The sequence below is a fragment of the Rhipicephalus microplus genome, chromosome 6 (genome assembly GCF_043290135.1).
Source record: "Rhipicephalus microplus isolate Deutch F79 chromosome 6, USDA_Rmic, whole genome shotgun sequence".
Taxonomy (NCBI): domain Eukaryota; kingdom Metazoa; phylum Arthropoda; class Arachnida; order Ixodida; family Ixodidae; genus Rhipicephalus; species Rhipicephalus microplus.
Window position 1 is genome coordinate 101,655,299 of NC_134705.1, and position 19,746 is coordinate 101,675,044.

The 19,746-nt window shown below is 45.1% G+C and overlaps 2 protein-coding genes across 3 annotated transcripts in view; both read left to right on the forward strand.

The window, feature by feature from the left end:
- The first annotated feature begins 5,423 nt into the window (after positions 1–5,423).
- On the forward strand, positions 5,424–13,916 carry LOC142765964 (uncharacterized). Its single transcript, XM_075867771.1, has 2 exons — positions 5,424–7,025; positions 13,782–13,916. Exons 1-2 carry the CDS (start codon positions 5,424–5,426, stop codon positions 13,914–13,916), a joined length of 1,737 nt encoding a protein of 578 aa, XP_075723886.1.
- Positions 13,917–19,414: 5,498 nt separating this feature from the next.
- The window catches only part of LOC142764844 (BPTI/Kunitz domain-containing protein-like), a 47,871-nt gene continuing 47,539 nt past the window's right edge, over positions 19,415–19,746 (forward strand). For both annotated transcript variants that reach the window (XM_075865381.1, XM_075865382.1), the window contains exon 1: positions 19,415–19,550. In XM_075865381.1, the coding sequence (XP_075721496.1) occupies positions 19,490–19,550 (61 nt within the window). In that variant the 5' untranslated portion in view covers positions 19,415–19,489. The remainder of the gene's footprint in view (positions 19,551–19,746) is intronic.

Below are 19,746 nucleotides of genomic sequence, written 5' to 3' on the forward strand. Positions count from 1 at the left end.
AGGCACTGATGTTATAGCAGATAATCTGAAAAAGTTTTGAGTGTCACTTTGTTTAGAAAGACCTTGGTATTCAGCATCTAAAGATTGTCTTGGGGGTCAGTTTATAAGTATGCAAAAAAATTCATTTTAAAGCTCTATGGACAAGCTAGTTACAGGTGAAAAAACGAGAGAGTATTATTTTTAATTTCGAAAAATATTTTTGATATATGTATCTGCACCAGCTTTTCGCCTACGTAACTCAAGCGACATGACACACTCACAAGGGCAATCTTCAGCAGAATCTCACTGACCTGGATTACAGAGAGCGAATTTGGTGCTCTCTACAGAAAAATCGAAATGGGAATAGGGTTATCATCTGTATTTCGTTGCCAACGAAGAGGTGCTACAAAAACTGGGTTCAGTCTGGTGACTTTCAGGTAAGCTATGCAGCTTTATAGATATAAAATCAGACATCCTTGTTTCCTGGGGAGTTCTGCAAATGCAGTAGGCGTGTTCTATACACTTAATAAAAATATTTAGTCATATTCAGTACATATATCTTATAGCATGCTAGTAGCATTATTGATTTATATGTGGGGTTTAACGTCCCAAAACCACTATATGATTATGAGAAGCATTAGCATTATTGAAGTACAATGGTAAACGCTATAGTAAAAGAACCGTTTTTTATTTTTCTGGCTTTCAGGAAAGCTCCCTGAGACCCAAAGCCTGCACTATGAATACAGAAGCGAAAAAAGACTTTCAATAAAGACTGCTGGCCAAGGCGATAGTGTCGTTTATGTTGTGCATAAGGGATAATTATGCAGTGTATAATTTCAATGGTTTTATGGCTCATCGGAGAGTCATCACCAGTGGCGTAGCCAGAGAGGCAGGAGGAGCTGTTTGAATCCCCTCCCCCCCCCCCTAGCACAGTCCAGGTTTTTTTATCCTAAAGCCGTGGATTGTCCTTCGACTGTGACTGGTTCGCGACCGTCTAGTTTATTGATGACTCAGCCGGATGCGCTAGTGTGAGTGACAGACAGACAGACAGACAGACAGACAGATTCACGGTTACCAATAAAACCCTCTGAAGCTTCGCCCCACACATCATCATTCACTTCGTAGATATGCTGTGATTTTTGTTGTTCTTTATGTGCATACCTACATGCAGACATACAAACACACAAAAATGTACATAAAGTACGACCGAAATCGCCTTTCCCTCACACACCACCCCCACGCGATACTATGTTTTCGCTATGTTGCTGGTCTCCACTTTCTAGGGACATTCATTGTAGCGCACCTTTGGCGGTAATAGAATGCAGATGATAGCCCCATTTCAATTTTAATTGCTCCGCATCAAGCTTGCTCTGTGCACCTCTGGTCTGTGGAAGTCTGTTGATTGCCCTTGCGAGTGCTTCATGCTGCTTGAGTTAAGTAGGGGTAAAGCCGGTGGAGATACTTAAATTCAAAAAAGATACTTCTCGAGTTTAAAAATTAATGCCAAGGCAAGCTTTTTGATGTTGAATAGAGAGGTTTTCCCAAAAAAGTGATATTCATAATTTTCGACACTATCTCCTAAACTTTAGTGCGTAAATTATTTTTAATTTGTAGGAAGTCAAAAAGATCAAAAGCTAATATTTCAATTGCGTTCTTTATATCTGCCATGTTATCATAAAAAAATCCCAAACCTGGCAACAATGTTGGATATTGCTTATGGGAAAAGCTATCCAAGAATCTATATACGTATGTATGTCAGTATTTTTAGTTGGATCACTTGATTACCTTGTTGGAATTGCCATTAATTGAGTGCATTCCAAAACGACTTTTGAAAAAAAATTGTTGTTTGACCCTTTTTAGCTCAGTCGACGCCATACTAAACACTCTCTTAACTAGAGAACAAACTTTTCAGTAACGGAATTGAATGACCAGGACGAGTTTCGAACTTCGAGAAACGTGAAAATTTTTTCTGCCATAACTGTTATGGTTAAAAGAACGCTGGTTGATTTTGTATGGCATAACTCTAGTCGTTGTATTGCTTAATACATATAAACTACTGCTTTACTCTTTTTGCCTCAACTAATATTGTTAGCCAATATTTTGGTGTGTTTATGAAGTTTTTGTGCTTTCACTCATTTTATTCTGTATGATATGTAATAATATGTATTATGAGTGATCATTTATTTTTGTGCTGCAAACCAGTGCCTCTAAAAAGGCCTACTAAGAGTCTTTAAAGGAATCATTTATTTGTACTCACAATGTTTTTTGCTGTGTACTCACCTGGTGTGGTTGCGCTGACAAAATTTTTTCTTCTTTTTCAGAAAAGAAGTCTGCACAATACTGCTATGATACTCCTTTTTCGTGTTTAAAATTCTAGATACAAAGCTGCCGAGATAAAATAAATTGTTTGACAATTTTTGTTCACGCAGTTTGTAGTATTTCTGTGCTGTATTTTGTTTTATGATCATGGGAAAATATAATTCAATTTCAATGAATAGCAAACTTGTCCTGATTGGTTTTCAAACATTTGAATTCACTTCGTAATTTTTAGCATCTGCAAGTGCATTCAAAATTTCCAGCTGACGCGACCACAGGATTAGTAGGAATGGTGGCCTAGGAAATTTTGACTGACCTTGTACTTCCAGAAGAAAGATCTGCTGATCACGTATGCCTCGTGTTGAATTTAATAGAAACACGTTTGTTATATACGGACATGTAACAATAGTATTATGAATAATGTGTGAGAGATGACCCTACGTAGCAGGTGTTGTTCCATACCAGCCGCTACTTTATTTTTTCATTGCGGAGATCTCCGCGAAAGTAAATGAACTGTACGTTCTATGTGTTCTACGTAATCTCTGGTGAACTATTTTCTTTTTATGGAAGTGGTTGGCAGCATGTTACCAACGTTTTTCTACGTAATCAAGGGAAAATAATTTTTGCAGTGTGCGCTTTCCCACGACTGGATAAACTATAGCTAAAGAAAGCTACCCTTTGTTCTATTAGTGTCCGGTTAGACGGGTGGCTGAGAAGTCCGGCTTCGGGTTGTTGGTATGTGAATCCGAATCTCGGCTCGTCCTATATTCCTTGCCAGCAAGAATTTTTAACTTTTCATATTTTTCATCTCTGTGACTTTTGGTCATCTGAGCCACTGCATAGCACGTAGAACAAATCGGCATACAGGCTTTTGGATCCAAGAAGCGGCAAGAGATATAGATGTAGATGAGGATAAAGAGGACGGAGCAAGGGCGTGCGACTCGTCATGATAAGTTTCTGGCTACGACACACGGCAAACGAAGGCGTGCCTTTCTTGCTATAAAACAAGCTAAATTTGCAATGTAAATAAACCTGAAAACGCGACATTTATCCCTGATAGCAGCTCGCAAATTACAAAAGAGATATGTAATGCATGCTAGAAACAACAACAGATTTTGTTAGCTATGGTCCGTCTACATGAGCGTTAATTTCTAAAAGTCCGTATATACCTCCATAGATTAGTGCATGCCCGAGGTGCTGACATGGCAAATTGCCATTACATGAGAAAATAGGAAAGCATACATTTTTCAGAAGCGTAATTCGAAGACTAAGGGCATACAGCAAATTCAGCGTTGACAGTTTTAATGCCATTCAACTATGTCTTTTTTCTCTATGGCACTATAACGTGTCCAACATTAAAAGTAGAACAGGAAATCACAAGTACATGACGGGCATATATATGGAAAGCATATAGTGGCCCCACTGTTACAAAGGAAAAAATTCAAGGCATCATTTGTTGTAGTTTGCAGTACTTGAATCAGCTTCTGATGCTAAGTATTTTGTTGGAAGTTTATTATGCAGAGGATGAAAGTAGCGTCACTTCTGTAATGAGACGTAGCGTGAATAACCTATGCATAAGCCCAACAAATGTCAGAGCTCTTGAGTGTTTAAGTACTATTAGATCTCTGGATTGCGTTCAATAAATGCACCCATACAGCATCTGTTGTGTTTTGCCGCTTATAAGTTGATCGTGCGGATGGGACAGCACCAGAAGCTACGTCATTCAAAGCTTCTTTCTCGGATCTCTCTCGGCAAGGTCGCAAATTGCTTCCTTTGAGCATGGGACGACAGCGCGGGAAGCTACGTTATACAAAGCTCCTTTCTCGACTCTCTCTCGGTATGCCCGTGTAACTGTACACCACTTATCCTCTGGAATGCAAACTACGTCCTTCTCCTTCGCTGCCGGGGACAAACACACAATGTGAAACGAACCCGCTATGCCTACCGGCTTGGAATGTTTGTGGTTTAGAGACAAGTCGCCGCGGCCGGGGGCAAACGCACAATGGGATTAAGCGACCCCGTACTGCCTCCGCTGCCGGGCGCGAGCTCAGTGGGAGTAGGCGACACGCTCTGCCCTGGCGATCGGCTCAAAGTCGCAGCGATGCACGACCCGAGCACAAGGAAAGCGGAGAAAGTCAAAGGCCGCTTGCTACCTGCGGCGTTCCGCGCGCAATCATTCAATTTACGGCTTTGGAGGTTCGTCTCGGCTCGCTGGGTGTGGGAAAGGGCATGAATGTACCGGGTCTACAATGCCGATATCTCCCGAGCGTTAGAATTCCTGAGCGCGTGGGAGGTGGAGAGAGAGAGACATGATAGGAAAGAGTACCAAAACGCCTGTTTAAACTGTAGAAGCGCTGCTGTCGAGAGTAAGGTAAGCCCAGTAGGGAGTGACTTAATCTGAGTGGAAACAGATTTGATGAGAGAATGTTAAGGCGGACCAGCAGTGGCCCCCTCCCCTTTTTCTTTGTTACCGCAAGATGCTTAAGACTGGGGGGAATCCGTTTCTCTTCAGTCGAGGCTGCAATCACTTAACTGATAGATCAGTACGACACCATACGATGCAACTTTTGTCTGGGCCGTAACCACTTGGTGGTCGAACAGTGAGACTAAGTGCGTTGTATGTAGTAACAGTGTTTTAGGCTCAAACTTAAGAAAAGTTAAGTAGAAGAGTAAGACGCTGTTGATGTCTGTGTTATCATGAGTGTGCTTCGGCAAGATGTACATATGACTGTAAATATTTCACTGTAATATACCTTCAAGTTTTCATTACCTCCAGCCTGCCTACTGCTTCATCGACGCCAATCATCTCCTTGACGGGACTTCATGCCACATCAAGGAGATCAACGAACAAAAAGGAGAACTTAACTGGCGCAGTCGACAGGGATCGGCGAGCTCTGCAGCACCATACACTGGACCAGCGCTGAGAGGACCGAGGGGCAAGGCATCCAACAGCCACCAGCGGCAAAGTCGTGACGCTCCCACAGCAGCCAACTCCAGCACCGTGGAGGAGATCCGGAAACGACAGTGCATACAGCAAAGGGTGAGCAGGATTTCTTGCGTGCTTCTCTAGTTGGCATGGCAGTTTATGTGTAGAGCACATGGTGAGAACACGCGGGGGTGCTGAAACAATGGAGTCTAATGAAGATGAGGGTACGAGTGCGGCAGATTTCAATCGGAGTCGAGAACCATCCAATGACGGTATTCAAAATTCTGATCAGTCAAATGAGGCGACAGTGCCTACTCAGAGGCAAGAATCGATGCAGCAGGCATCTCAGGTTTTGCCGAAATTAAGCGAAGCGAGAACGCTCGAGCTTGAAATTCAAAAGCTCAATCTTCAGATTCAGTACGAAAAGCTATTGCAGGCTAGAATGAACGCGGAACGTCTTAATGGCACGTTGTCCAACTCTGGGTTGGAGACGGGTGATCAGAGGCGCCAGGGTTTTGATTCTGTTCAGCAATGTGCAAAAGTGCTAAAAGGGTTCCGCCTGCCGAGTGACGCGGATGTCCCATTATGGTTTGAGAAAGTAGAAAAACTTTTTGCTACTTACCAGGTACCACACGAGAGCCGCGTGCATTTGGTTATGCCAGCGCTAACTGAGCGAGTCCGTTACCTACTGCGTAACCTCAACCCTGAAGAGAGTGCAGATTATGAGTCAGTTCAAGCAGCAGTGCTGACGGAACTGAAGCTTTCTCCGGCAGAGTACCTGCAGAGGTTCGAAAGAGCCGTAAAGCGTAAGGAAGAGACGTGGGCACAGTTCGCGTCCCGCGTGAAAACTTATTTCTCATACTACCTCCAAGTGAGAGAAGCCGACACGGTAGAAGCGATGGCAGAACTCATGGTTGCTGACCGCATAAAATCGGGCCTTAGTACGGAGGGTCTTGAGTATGTGAGATTAAGGGAAGGCGAGGGATGGCTTAGGCCAACTGAAATCGCGAAAGTGCTCCAAACGTTCGAACAAGCGATAGGGGAAGGGCGTGCTTCAAAGCAACCAACTGTAGAAATGGGGCAGAAGCCGGCGACACGAGTTGAGAAAGGGGCTCTGAAATGCCACCTATGTCACGGCTCAGGCCATTTTGCTAAAGAGTGCCCGAAGGCTAGTGATAAGGAGAACAACCCCAAGAAGGCTACCGAGCCAAAGCGGAAGGTTCAAAAGGTAACGTTATCGCACGAGACGGATACGGAAATACCTACTGGAGTACTTAGCGCAAAGGTGAAGTCTCTGAAACACGAGGGTGAAGGCACAGATAAACTGCAGTTAATTCCTGTATCTTGTGCAGGCATATCCGCAGATGCGATTTTGGATACGGGGAGTGAGATAACCGTCATCCGGGAGAGTCTGCTTCCGCGAAGTGTTGTAGATCCGTCTGGCACGGTAAGATTGGTGTCCGCTTTCGGTAAAACTATCGAGGCAAGGCTAGCTACGTTACCGGTCAAATTAAGTAGCCCGCAAGAGGTTACGGAGCCTCAGAACGTCGACCTACTCTGCGCGTTAACTGATGAGCTCGTCGAGGGCACAGATTGTTTGTTGACCAAGGACGATTGGAAACTTTTGTTGAAGGCCAGCAGCCCTCTGGCACCCTGTCGAGCGCCGGCCGAGCCTGCTCACGAGGCGGAACAAGCAGTAAAGAAACAAAAGGTAGTTGCCTGCAATCATATCTTGGAGGAGAAAGATGATTCCAAGGAAGAGGCGCAAACTGATGAAGAAAGGGAGGCGTCATTAGGCCAAAGAGTAGAGTTTCGCAATGTGCAGTTGGGTGACACTACGCTAAAGAAATGTTGGGAAGATGCGCGTAGTGGGAAATCCGGCATGTTCATTTCAGACGGACTATTATACCACTGCGACTCAATAGCAGGCACTCGAGTGAGTCAGCTAGTTGTCCCCAAAAATAAGCGCACTGAGGCGATGCACTTAGCACACGAGTCACTATGCGGGGGGCACCTAGGGTCAAAGAAAACAAGAGCTCGCATTAGGTATAATTTTTTTTTGGCTGGGTATGGCGAAAGAGATATTAGAGCATTGTCGTTCGTGCCATGAATGTCAAATTCGTTCAGACAAGCGCCGCACGGATAAAGTGCCTATAACTCCGCTCACTAGACCCGAGCACCCTTTCCAAGTTGTCAATGTAGATGTGATTGGACCCCTAGACACACCGTCAGCGAGAGGGCATAAGTACGCACTGTGCTTAGTGGATCTTTGCACGAGGTGGCCAGAGGTGATCCCACTGCGCTCTTTGACAGCTAAGGCGACTTGTGATGCACTGATTGAGATATTCAGTCGCACAGGCGTTCCGGAGATGACCTGCTCCGATCAGGGCACTAATTTCAAATCGCAGCTCACGCAAACAATGCTGGAGAAATTAAGTTGCATGCCAAGATTTTCAACCCCAGAACACCCAGAGAGTAATGGAGTTGTAGAAAGGTGGAACCGAGTACTCAAAAACATGTTGTATCATGTCATTCAAAGAGACCCCGAGAATTGGGACAAATTGATCCCAATGGTTTTATGGGCTTATCGGGAAGTCCCCCATGAGGTAACCAGAGTAGCTCCATTTCGTCTATTGTATGGAAAGAATGCCACGGGACCGCTTCTAATACTGCAGAAGACTTGGACGGGAGAAATGCCGGTGCCCGTAACATTGAGGAAAAACCCCGCAAAGTATTTACAGCAACTCAAAGAGCAGCTCGAGACGGCCGCTAATATAGCTGAGCTAACTAGTGCAACTCATCAGGAGAGTTACGCCAGTGCTTATAATCGCAGCAGCAGGCTTAACGTTTTTAACGTTGGCGACAAAGTTGTGGTTTTCGACAATGATCGGAGTGGTAAAATGTCACCTAAATGGCTAGGCCCATTCACAGTGGTTGGACGTGAGCGCGAACATTCTTACCGCGTAGAAACATCTGAGGGAAAGGTGAAAAGTGTCCACGCCAACAACATTCGACCTTACTATGCAAGAGTCAGTCATATTGGGGTCATCTTCGATGAGGACCATAATTTTGGGGAGGTGGAATATGCCCCACAGCCAACCACTGTGAAGCGGGAAGAGCTAGTGGTAACGAATGAGAAGGTTGCTCACCTTGATGCTGATGCGCAGGCGGAAATACAGGCGGTGTTCCAAAGACATTGCACCCTCTTTGACGGCACTCCGGGTATAGCAAAGGTAGATGAACATAAAATAGAAATAGAACCGGGTCACAAGCCAAAAAAGGCGTTTCCGTATCGGGTGCCACAACTATTAAAGAAAGAAGTCAGCTGGCAAGTTGACGAACTTTTGACTTGGAAGTTGATCTACCCCACGGAGAGTGAGTTTGCACACCCGCTAGTATGCGTCGGAAAAAAAGATGGGACTATCCGCATATGTGTGGACTACAGAGCGCTAAATGCCGTCACCAAAGCGGATGCGTTCCCGATGATGAATCCTCAGGAATTGATTTTCCGAGTAGGCAGAGCGCCGTTCATTACGGTATTGGACCTTAGGCGCGGGTACTGGCAGGTACCGATGGAAGAAAAGAGTCAGAAATTCACCGCATTTGTAACGCATGAAGGTCAGTACGCATGGAAAGTGATGCCTTTCGGGCTGAAAAGTTCCGCGGCAACCTTTCAAACAATGGTGAACAAACTCTTGTCGCAACATCAAGTGTATGCCATGGCATACCTAGATGACATTGCTATTTTTTCTAGCACTTGGGAGGAGCACTTAAGGCATCTCGACATTATTCTTAAGGTCTTAGAGAAGACGGGACTGAAAGCCAGCCCGGAGAAGTGTCAGATTGCGCAATCCCACATACATTACCTGGGGCATATTGTCGGTTCAGGGACACACGCACCAGACCCACAAAAGATAGCAGCAGTTAAGAACTTGGTACCACCGCGCACCAAAAAGGAACTACGCAGCCTGTTAGGACTTTGCGGCTACTATCGAGAGTACGTCCGAGGATATGCAGAGGTGACGAGCCCACTCACGCTGTTAACAAAGAAAGCGGTACCTAATAAGATACCCTGGCCGGAGGAAGCTCAGGCGGCATTTGAGACTCTCAAACGATCTTTGTGCGAGGCCGTGGCGCTAAACATCCCTGAGCCATCTCAGCCCTACTGGCTTTTCACAGACGCATCAGCTACAGCGGCAGGAGCATGTTTGGCACAAACGTCAGCGGAGGGAGAAGAGAAGCCTATTGCCTTTGCAAGCCACCGCTTCTCACCGACCCAGATGCGTTGGTCGACAATTGAGAGGGAAGCGTTCGCAATATGGGACTTAAAGAAGTTTGACTACTGGCTTTTCGGTACCATAGTAAACGTCGTTTCCGACCACAATCCGCTGTCGTACCTTACAACTTTGACTCCGCACGGGGCGAAATTAACAAGATGGGCGCTGGCTTTACAGCGATATCATGTGTCGGTACAACAACGGAAGGGAGTATGTAACAGTAATCCGGATGCGTTATCTAGGCTTCAGAATAGTTCATGGAAGCCATCAGAATAACAGTGCCATGCCAACTGGGTGGGACGTGAATGTTCCTGCCCACGTGCTGCTGTATATTGTGGACTGTGTGATTGACAATTCAAGAAACAGACACTAGTGATCTCACTGCTTGAAGCAGCAATGCTGTACTTGATTGTTTAGCATGTATTTGTTTTCGTTTAGTGTATTCTCCTGTAGTGTTCACTTGCAATTGTGTTTTATGCTTGTGTGCAACTGTTGTGTGGTTGGAAAATCCAGTGACTTAATCGCGGCAGTGCTTTATCGTATCACTGAGCGTAAGACAGCCCAGTATACTCGTTAGGGGGGACGTGTTGTGTTTTGCCGCTCATAAGTTGATCGTGCGGATGGGACAGCACCAGAAGCTACGTCATTCAAAGCTTCTTTCTCGGATCTCTCTTGGCAAGGTCGCAAATTGCTTCCTTTGAGCATGGAACGACAGCGCGGGAAGCTACGTTATACAAAGCTCCTTTCTCGAGTCTCTCTCGGTATGCCCGTGTAACTGTACACCACTTATCCTCTGGAATGCAAACTACGTCCTTCTCCTCCGCTGCCGGGGACAAACACACAATGTGAAACGAACCCGCTATGCCAACCGGCTTGGAATGTTTGTGGTTTAGAGACAAGTCGCCGCTGCCGGAGGCAAACGCACAATGGGATTAAGCGACCCCGTACTGCCTCCGCTGCCGGGCGCGCGCTCAGTGGGAGTAGGCGACACGCTCTGCCCTGGCGATTGGCTCAAAGTCGCAGCGATGCACGACCCGAGCACAAGGAAAGCGGAGAAAGTCAAAGGCCGCTTGCTACCTGCGGCGTTCCGCGCGCAATCATTCAATTTACGGCTTTGGAGGTTCGTCTCGGCTCGCTGGGTGTGGGAAAGGGCATGAATGTACCGGGTCTACAATGCCGATATCTCCCGAGCGTTAGAATTCCTGAGCGCGTGGGAGGTGGAGAGAGAGAGACATGATAGGAAAGAGTACCAAAACGCCTGTTTAAACTGTAAAAGCGCTGCTGTCGAGAGTAAGGTAAGCCCAGTAGGGAGTGACTTAACCTGAGTGGAAACAGATTGGATGAGAGAATGTTGAGGCGGACCAGCAGTGGCCCCCTCCCCTTTTTCTTTGTTACCGCAAGATGCTTAAGACTGGGGGGAATCCGTTTCTCTTCAGTCGAGGCTGCAATCACTTAACTGATAGATCAGTACGACTCCATACGATGCAACTTTTGTCTGGGCCGTAACCACTTGGTGGTCGAACAGTGAGACTAAGTGCGTTGTATGTAGTAACAGTGTTTTAGGCTCAAACTTAAGAAAAGTTAAGTAGAAGAGTAAGACGCTGTTGATGTCTGTGTTATCATGAGTGTGCTTCGGCAAGATGTACATATGACTAAATATTTCACTGTAATATACCTTCAAGTTTTCATTACCTCCAACCTGCCTCCTGCTTCATTGACGCCGATCATCTCCTTGACGGGACTTCATGCCACATCAAGGAGATCAACGACCAAAAAGGAAAACTTAACTGCATCTATAATATTCAGCATTTTTATTCTAGCGAAGATGTCGCAACTATTCGTTATACAAGGACCAACAATCTTCGACTTCGCATAGCAATTATTTCACTTCCAAGATTCAAAACCAGATCAGACCATAACGTTTGTGGGAAATCCAGCAAGAGCACTGGAGCCAAATGTATTGTTCATCTAACAAAATAATATTCATTAAAAACCCTAATGACGGTAAATACAAAAATTTTCCTAGAAAGGCGAAAGGCGAGAACTTGCCCTCTTGTTCTTTATAATGCAAAGCTGTTGCTTTTGTCTGACAGCACACGTCAATTTTGCCCGCTAAAAAGTTTCTGTAGCGCTGAAGAAACTACTATCACTCCCACGCGTTGTTCAACCTGTTTCAACTTTTGAGTGACCTGATGCATGTAAGTAGCAACAGCTGTTTTATTTTCTGTTTCGTGATAGCAGTTTTCTCGCCTTTCCGCACCATTTGTTACACCACTTTTAGCCCTCCAATTTCTAAAGATGCCTTCCGCCACAGAAAAGACTTGCTCAGGAAACTGTGCTGACATAAGTCTAGTGACCGGACCATAGAAGCTGGCTTCTTTCACATGAACACCAGATCGGTCAATTGTATCACTGAAACATGCGTTCATAATGCTTGTTTTAACAACTTTCCTATAGGCAGACGCATATGGCAACCGAGGTTTACCAGCGCGTGGTTCATACGCTCAGGCTTCAACGTCATACGCTCAGGCTTCAACTTCTCAGGCTTCAACGTCAAGCCCACGGACCGTATGGCTCGCAAGATCATTTCAAACCTTTCAATGTGCTCGTCAAACGTTTCGGAGAACACTATCACATGGTCCAGATATACTAAGCAGGTTTTCTACTTCAACCCGGAAAGCACGGTATTCATGAGTCATTGAAAGGTAACAGGCGCTGAACACAAAACGAATTTCAAAACCTTAAATTCATGTAACCCAACTGGTGTCACAAAAGTGGTCTTCTCGTGGTCTCTCGGGTCCACCTCGATTTGCTAATATCCACTTCCCAAGTCCATTGAAGAGAAGTATCGAGCATGTAGTCTCTCGAGAAAGGCATCTATACGAGGTAGTAGATATACGTCTTTCTTGGTCACCTGATTTACCTTCCGGTAATCTACACAGAAGTGCAGGCTTCCGTCCTTTTTCTTAACAAGTACCACAGGCGACGCCCAGGGGCTCTGTGAAGACTGAATGACGTCATCTTCAAGCATTCTGTGTACCTGCTGTTGTATCACTTCGCGTTCTTTTGGAGCCACGCTATATAGGTTCTGAAGAATAGGTCTCGCCGTTTCCTCGGTAATTATCTGATTCTTGGTCAGAGGCGTGCGGCAAACTCTTGATGTTGTCGAAAAGCAGTCTTGGTATTCGGCCAATAGCTCAAGGAGTCTGCGTCACTCTACTTTCGGCAAAGTTATGCTAAGGTTTAGAACAGGTGCTGAATCGAGTTTTAGCACCTCGTCGACTACCGCCAAGCAGCCTTCGGCATTTATGACATCGTCGAAGTTAGCGACAGCCATGCCTTTTGGAAGGTGCCGGCGCTAAGTGCTGAAATTGGTCAGCAGTAGGTCCGTGCGTCCAGCAGCAACTCTGACGATACCTCGTGGGACAGAAATACCGTGGGTGAAGAGAAGCGAGCCTATTTGGTCTGCAACTTCTTCGGCGTCAAACTGGACAGTGGCAGCCGCAGAATCAAGCGTGCATGACCTAGGAGAGAGGACCATGTCGTCATCGGTAAGATGCAGTTGCTTTGCTCGCGCCTCTGGAAAATCGGGTAAGCCCGAACTGTTGCAAAACGTAACCAAGCTCTCCGGTATGTTGATGACGGCACCACAATCTCGTAAAAAATTCATGCCAATGATTAAATCTCTGCAGCGTGTGGCGATAATGACGAACGACGCAGTGAAAGATGAACCTCTGATGTCCATTCTTGCTGTACATCTTCCAGAGGGCATCAATAACTGCCTCCCTGCCGTTCTTATATGAGGCCCCGTCCACGTCGTCTTCAATTTTTTGAGGCTGTCGGCGAGGTCCTGACTGATAATAGAGAAGTCGGCACCGGTGTCGACTAAAGCTGTCACTTGCTGGCCGTCAAGAAGAATACGTAGGTCGGCAGTCACAATTTCATCGCTTTCACGGCTTATCGGCTGTACGACGTCATGCAGTGGGGACTTTTTTCGTCATCTTCATGACCTGCAACCTTCCCCCGAGGTCACCACCCTCAGTTTTGCCGGCGCAGCCTAGGTGACCTTCTTTTATTAAGGTCCGCATAGGTGAGGCGGTGTGACAAAGAAAAACATGCGGGAGAGGGAGAGTGGGATCAGCATCCTAGATCAGGCGGGTTAGTACGCATTGACTCCTCTGCAGTGGTACGGCCGTCCTCAAAGTAAGAACGGGCTCCGTAGAAAGAGGTGTCGTCACGGCGTGGAATGTATTTGTCGTTGGCACGTCAACCGTCAAACCTAGGTCGAACAGGACGGAATGAATCGCCTCGATGCCAGCGATGACGGGCGATATGACCTGAACCTCCACAATGAAAGCAAAGTGGACGCCTGTCGACTGTGCGCCAGGCATCTGTTCTTCGGGCCGATGGACGTCTAAGCGTCTCTCCTGGCGTGGATGCCCATGGCGTGGCTGTGGACGGCTTGTTGTATGTCTGTGGCATGGGTGGTTGCTGTAGTGTCTGCTCTTGTGGCGGTGACCAAAGGGCCATTGGCGCCTGGCGGTACGGCGTCGGTGTAGCGTGTGGTGGACGTCGGAAAGCGGCAGCGTAGCTCATGAGACGCTGCTCAGCATTAAGACCAGCTGCAAACAACGCTTGGCGCATTTCGTCACGCAAGACTTCAACGACTGAAACAATAGGCGTTTCAGCCACCGGAGTCCGAAACTTCTGCAGTTTTTCGCAAACTATCTCCCTAATCAAGTCTCGCAAGAAGATTGGCTCTCAGATGTCATAGCAATATTATTAATTCGGACATTGCTCGGCATGCGGTCATATTGCCTGCAGCGTTGATGAAGGGCCCACTCGATAGCCGTAGCCTCCTTAATAAAGTCAACCACGGTACTTGGAGGGTTGCACAGTAGCCCAGCGAAAAGCTGTTCATAGACACCGCGCATGACGTAACTCAACTTTTTATCTTCTTTCATGTGCGGGTTAGCTCGACGAAAAAGATGAGTCATGTCTTCGGCAAACATCGCAACGGTTTCATTAGGTTTTTGAACCCGTAGCTCCAATAACTGCGGTGCACGGTCGCTTCGATTGACTTTGGCGAAGGTATCGACGAGCTGCTGTGGAAAGTCGGGCCAAGTTGGTAAATTCGCTTCTCTATCCTCATACCAAGTACGAGCACCACCGTCAAGGTAGAAATAGGCTCGAGGAAGTCTTTCCTGTTCCTGCCACTGATTTATCTTGGCAACACGCTCGTAGTTGTCAAGCCAGTCGTCAGCGTCTTCGTGGGCGCCGCCACTAAAGCGATCAGGAACGAGTGCTTGATATATGGTCACCTGAGATGGGTGCATCAGAAAGCTGCCTTGGGGCACCTGTTCGGGGCTTGCGTTGGCCATTGGTCGAGGTGAGTGGTGCCTGGGAGGTTCCAGCGAGAGTGAGCTCTGCCGCGAGGCCTCGCAACCGTCGACTGAAACGATGCACAGGAGTTGCAATTGGTGACAATGCGTTTGGGCTGGATGAATGGCTCCTAGCGGGAGTGTGGAGCATCAGGCAGGGTGGCGATCCAGCACCTCCACCAGTGTCATGATACAACGCGAACAAAGCACGGGTACACCTTGAGACAGCGAAAGCAGCGTGTTCTCAACAGCTGAGCCACAAGATTGCCCTCCTCGTTTTCGAGTCAAGCCAGAGGCTCACTACCTAATGTCCACTAACTCTCCCCGTCATCTTTTTCGTTGACACGGGTTATTATTAAACGCACCTAGGCTTCTATCCTGCTGATGTGACGAGTTTGATTGAACTTAATACAGCTGCCGAAGTTTTCGATATGTTAGAATCGTTGCAGTGCGTGGCAATAGTTTGTATGAATGCATCTTGTGCGTTGACACAGATATAGGCCATACAGATGTGCCTAAAAGATTCCGTAAAACTACTTTGCTCGCAACATATGGGATTGTGAATCGTCCAGTGCATCTTAGTGTTAAATGCACCCAGGCTTCGTTTCTGCTGATGCGGTCAGCTTGATTGAGCGTAGGTTTGCACGTATGGTCCGCTCAATCTAGCAAGCTCCTCCAAGCTTCTGCTTTTAATTGACGAATTGCTTTCATGTCTGCAATGAACTTCGTTTCATATAACTTCTTTCGTGCAAAATTGTACAGGGGTGGAAATTAGATCGGCTGCTCACAGAAAAACGGCACTTTTATTGTTATAAAACTTACTTTTATTGGTAGTATACATTTAATAATGTCAACTTGACAATATTTTGTCTTATCGGTGCATCGGTAGCTCCTCCATATGTCATTACTTTCATTTCGATAGTGCGCTTTGTAGGTAAACTTAGTTCCTTAGGGATGCGTTGTCTACTAAATGTCCGTTGAGTTCAATTGTCAAAGACAACTAAAAGAAAGCTTGACTGGCATTTGTTTAGAAGTCATGCTCGGGACGTTAATACCAGAGCTACGTTTCTACTTCATTGCGCGAAGGAATCATTCTGCTTATGATCCGCTTTGAAAATAACTATATTTATAAAGAATCAGCATCAAAGAAACCGGGCAGGGCAAAAGCCAAGAGATTTCGAAAGGTTACATTCTCCGGCAACCTACAACATCCTAAATGCCTAAATTCATTATGGTATGTAAGCAAGGATTGTTTGTTCATTTTTAAAACTGTTGTGATTGTACTTGGTGTAGCAAACAATGGCTGCGTGACCTCCTTCACAATTCGAGCACGTTACATGACAGTGGCAGTCGTTAGAACAAAGCCCCGCTACTTTGTGGTTGGAGGATCTACCGGCCTTGGCGAGGCTATTTTGTTCTCTTGCCGGCTGAGGTGAGCGTAGAATGATTCAAGGGCGCGTAGAATGATATGAACGTCGTATAATAAAAAAACTTTTTTTCTCGGAATACCACAGAGCCCACTCTTACCATGACACGACGTTTGCTAAGCGAGAAAATGCGCAAAAAAAAAGATATAGGTGTAGACGCCACATTGATATGCGCGGACCAAATGGCACAACGCCATAGATTCTGAATGTCTCTACTAAGTCCTACGTTGCTTCTAATCAATATTTGCGAAGCACATTGTGATCTGTGTGTGCCTATGACCAGCCACGCGAAGTTCCAGCAAATTTCATAAAGCCAATGTTTCTGAAACAGAAAAAAATACATTTTCAAAGTTGTGACTTCCCATGATGAGCATTCCGCGCATAATTAAAAAAGAAACTTCCATCTTTATATTTTTCTGCTTTAAATGAACTTGTCGTACTGAAACATATGCCATTAGAGTTCTCATCATGCACTTCGTCAACCTAAACCAATTCATGCTTTTTCTATAGTGTCCCCTTAACGCATGCGGTGTTGCGTGGTATAAACGTAGACTAGCACCAGGTCTTAAAACGTACGAATTGCAAGACGGGTTGGTGATTGAAAAGCCCACTCATCCCCAAGTACTCAGGGCTATTTAGTCATAATCAACAGCAAATGCTATAATCTAGCGAATAGACACGGAGGTTCACGTGCTGTCTTACGCATTGTACTGGGCCTTTGGCTCGATCACGAAGAAAAAAGTTCTGGCGTACTGGGCACCTTGCAGCTGTATGTTGCAATGAAAATTCAGTTACATTTTGCAGCTTAAAGTATTACGTGCAGACACACTACTTTATTTGTGGCGCTGCTGAGGCATCCCCCAAGAATCTAAGAACGCTACCAATAGGCATGGTGCCCGATTACGCTATCACGTTCTGCTCTTGAAGGTGAAACTAGAGTGACGATCAAGCTTTTTACTTTCAGGATACAGCAACTTCTACTGTAGGAAATATGGTGTTTTAACGAGAAAACACAAATCCCTCATAGACAACTTAACAGACTGTGAGTTTTGTGAAAACTCCAAATCTTTCGCACAGTGCACTTATGACGGTACACTCTTAGAGTGCGTTCATATTTTTATTGTCTCTATAGCCTTGTTCATATAGGTGTTTTGGGTCCGCAGTTTGCATAACGGAGAGGTTATTGCACGCGGTGCAGATGGGAAGGCTTTTTTTTCCTCAAATGCATGGTGCTGCTCCCAGGACTAGCGCACATCAGAAGAGATAGTTTGTTAAGTTAAAGGTGCTCTTCTTTCGAAGTTATTTCCGAGGCGGTAGGAAATAATGGAGCTCTCCTATGTGGGCTTGAACGCACCGTGTGACGCTACTTTTCTATTGCACTTGTAAAATATTAACCATTCGTCCAGATTTGCTAAAGACCATAAGAAAGTAGAGAGAAGCGACCTCAGAGAAGAAATATAATGGGTAACCACGAGTACTTTCACTTTAACAGAGTTCCACATTGATATGAGGGAGTGCAATGGTACCACTCGTCCGTGCTTCAATGCCATTGTGAGACGTAGCCAAATGAATTCAACAGAGAGGCTAAGGTAAGCCTAGCCGATATCTGAACGCCTCTTTCAGGGCTGTGGATTTGGATCCTGCATACGAAAACGCTCTTTTCTATTCAATATGGCTCATTTCAACATATGTCATAATAATAATTACTACGCTATACAGTAAGACGAGAATATACTGCCCCTAAAATTTCCTTGTCCTATTTGTCTGTTGGTTGAACTTTTTCCCTCCACCGAATGAGTGGTGCCCCTCTTTGCAAACCGAAATATTGCACGGTACTTACATTATAAAAACATTTAAGGACAGACAGACAGACAGACACAGAGGGATAGATAGATAGATAGATAGATAGATAGATAGATAGATAGATAGATAGATAGATAGATAGATAGATAGATAGATAGATAGATAGATAGATAGATAGATAGATAGATAGATAGATAGATAGATAGATAGATAGATAGATAGATAGATAGATAGATAGATAGATAGATAGATAGATAGATAGATAGATAGATAGATAGATAGATAGATAGATAGATAGATAGATAGATAGATAGATAGATAGATAGATAAATTCGCTCAACGTAGCCAAAGTTCACATAGAAATGTTCAGATAGATACGTAGTTAGATACGTTCTCAGCGCCTTCACTTGTTTAAGGCATGCTTGGCATTTAACATGAACAAATATCAGAGCCGTGCTTAACATAACTACAAATTTTACTAAATGTGTTGCTTCTATAAAAGTCTGAAAGTAGTGAACGTTTACCTTTCCCAAAATATTTTTTTTTTCATTCCAGAGGTGACATGCATTTCGAAGTTGCCAACCTATGAGTCAATAAAGACGCAACTTTTACAGAGCATTACGGTGAAAAGCATGCATGCAGCGCGTGTGGCTCATTAGTTTTCACGTGTTCCAAGAACAGTCTTTTCTACTATAGTATAAAACGCAAAAAGTGCAACACGATCATGATCACAAAGCGCCACAAAAATTCTCTGGAAGCATAGGTGCCTATTCCGAAAGCGTTACTGCTACAAAGTATTGCAGGCCTTATTCAAAGTGCTTGAAACAGCAAAAAGAAAGAGTAGAATGCACAATGCGCTGCCAAACTATCATACGTGGAACTCTTTGCAACCTCTGCTTTTGTGTGTTAGCAATCTCTTTGTGGACATGAAAGTTGCGTCCTTTTACGTATCGGTGATTACCCTGAAGAATATAACGCTTGAATGTAAACCCAGGGACAGGCAGGACACTAGTGTACATTGGATTCGCTAAAGCAATCGAACGCACATGTTAAATATACGCACGTTCAGCAAGCTCCCGCTTCGATGAAGCAATCTTTACTCAAGTGGTCACCAAAGCATATCACGTGGCATGGTTCGTGAGAAAGCCCACAGGAACACTTGGTCAATAGGTATTGTTCATGTAACAATGAAGTGATTTTTTATATCCTCAGAAACATAAGACAATTTTTTTGTATTGACTAAAAAACACGCATAATACACTAGCATCTATCCTACTTCTTTACTTTAATAAGCTCAAGAAAGTGAGATCTAAAGTTTATTCAGCCGATTGTTTGCTTTTTAGGAACGTTGCTAGCCAATCGTTCAACTTGATTTCCGTGATGCCACGTGGGATCATTGTGACCGTGTTGGTATTTTTTGCCAGCATATGTAATGCGAGGGGTAAGCTCTCATTTTACCGCTGTTCGTATATAACAATTACAGAAATAGATGGCCGCAAACCTAACACAAATAATGTTGCTCCTAATTAGTTCCTAAGTGGTTTGAGCTAGTTTGTACAGTGACATTACGGGGTAAAGAAAACATGTAATCGCTACCACGAAAGTAAAAAAGGCCTGGAAAGCTTGAAAATGGCATA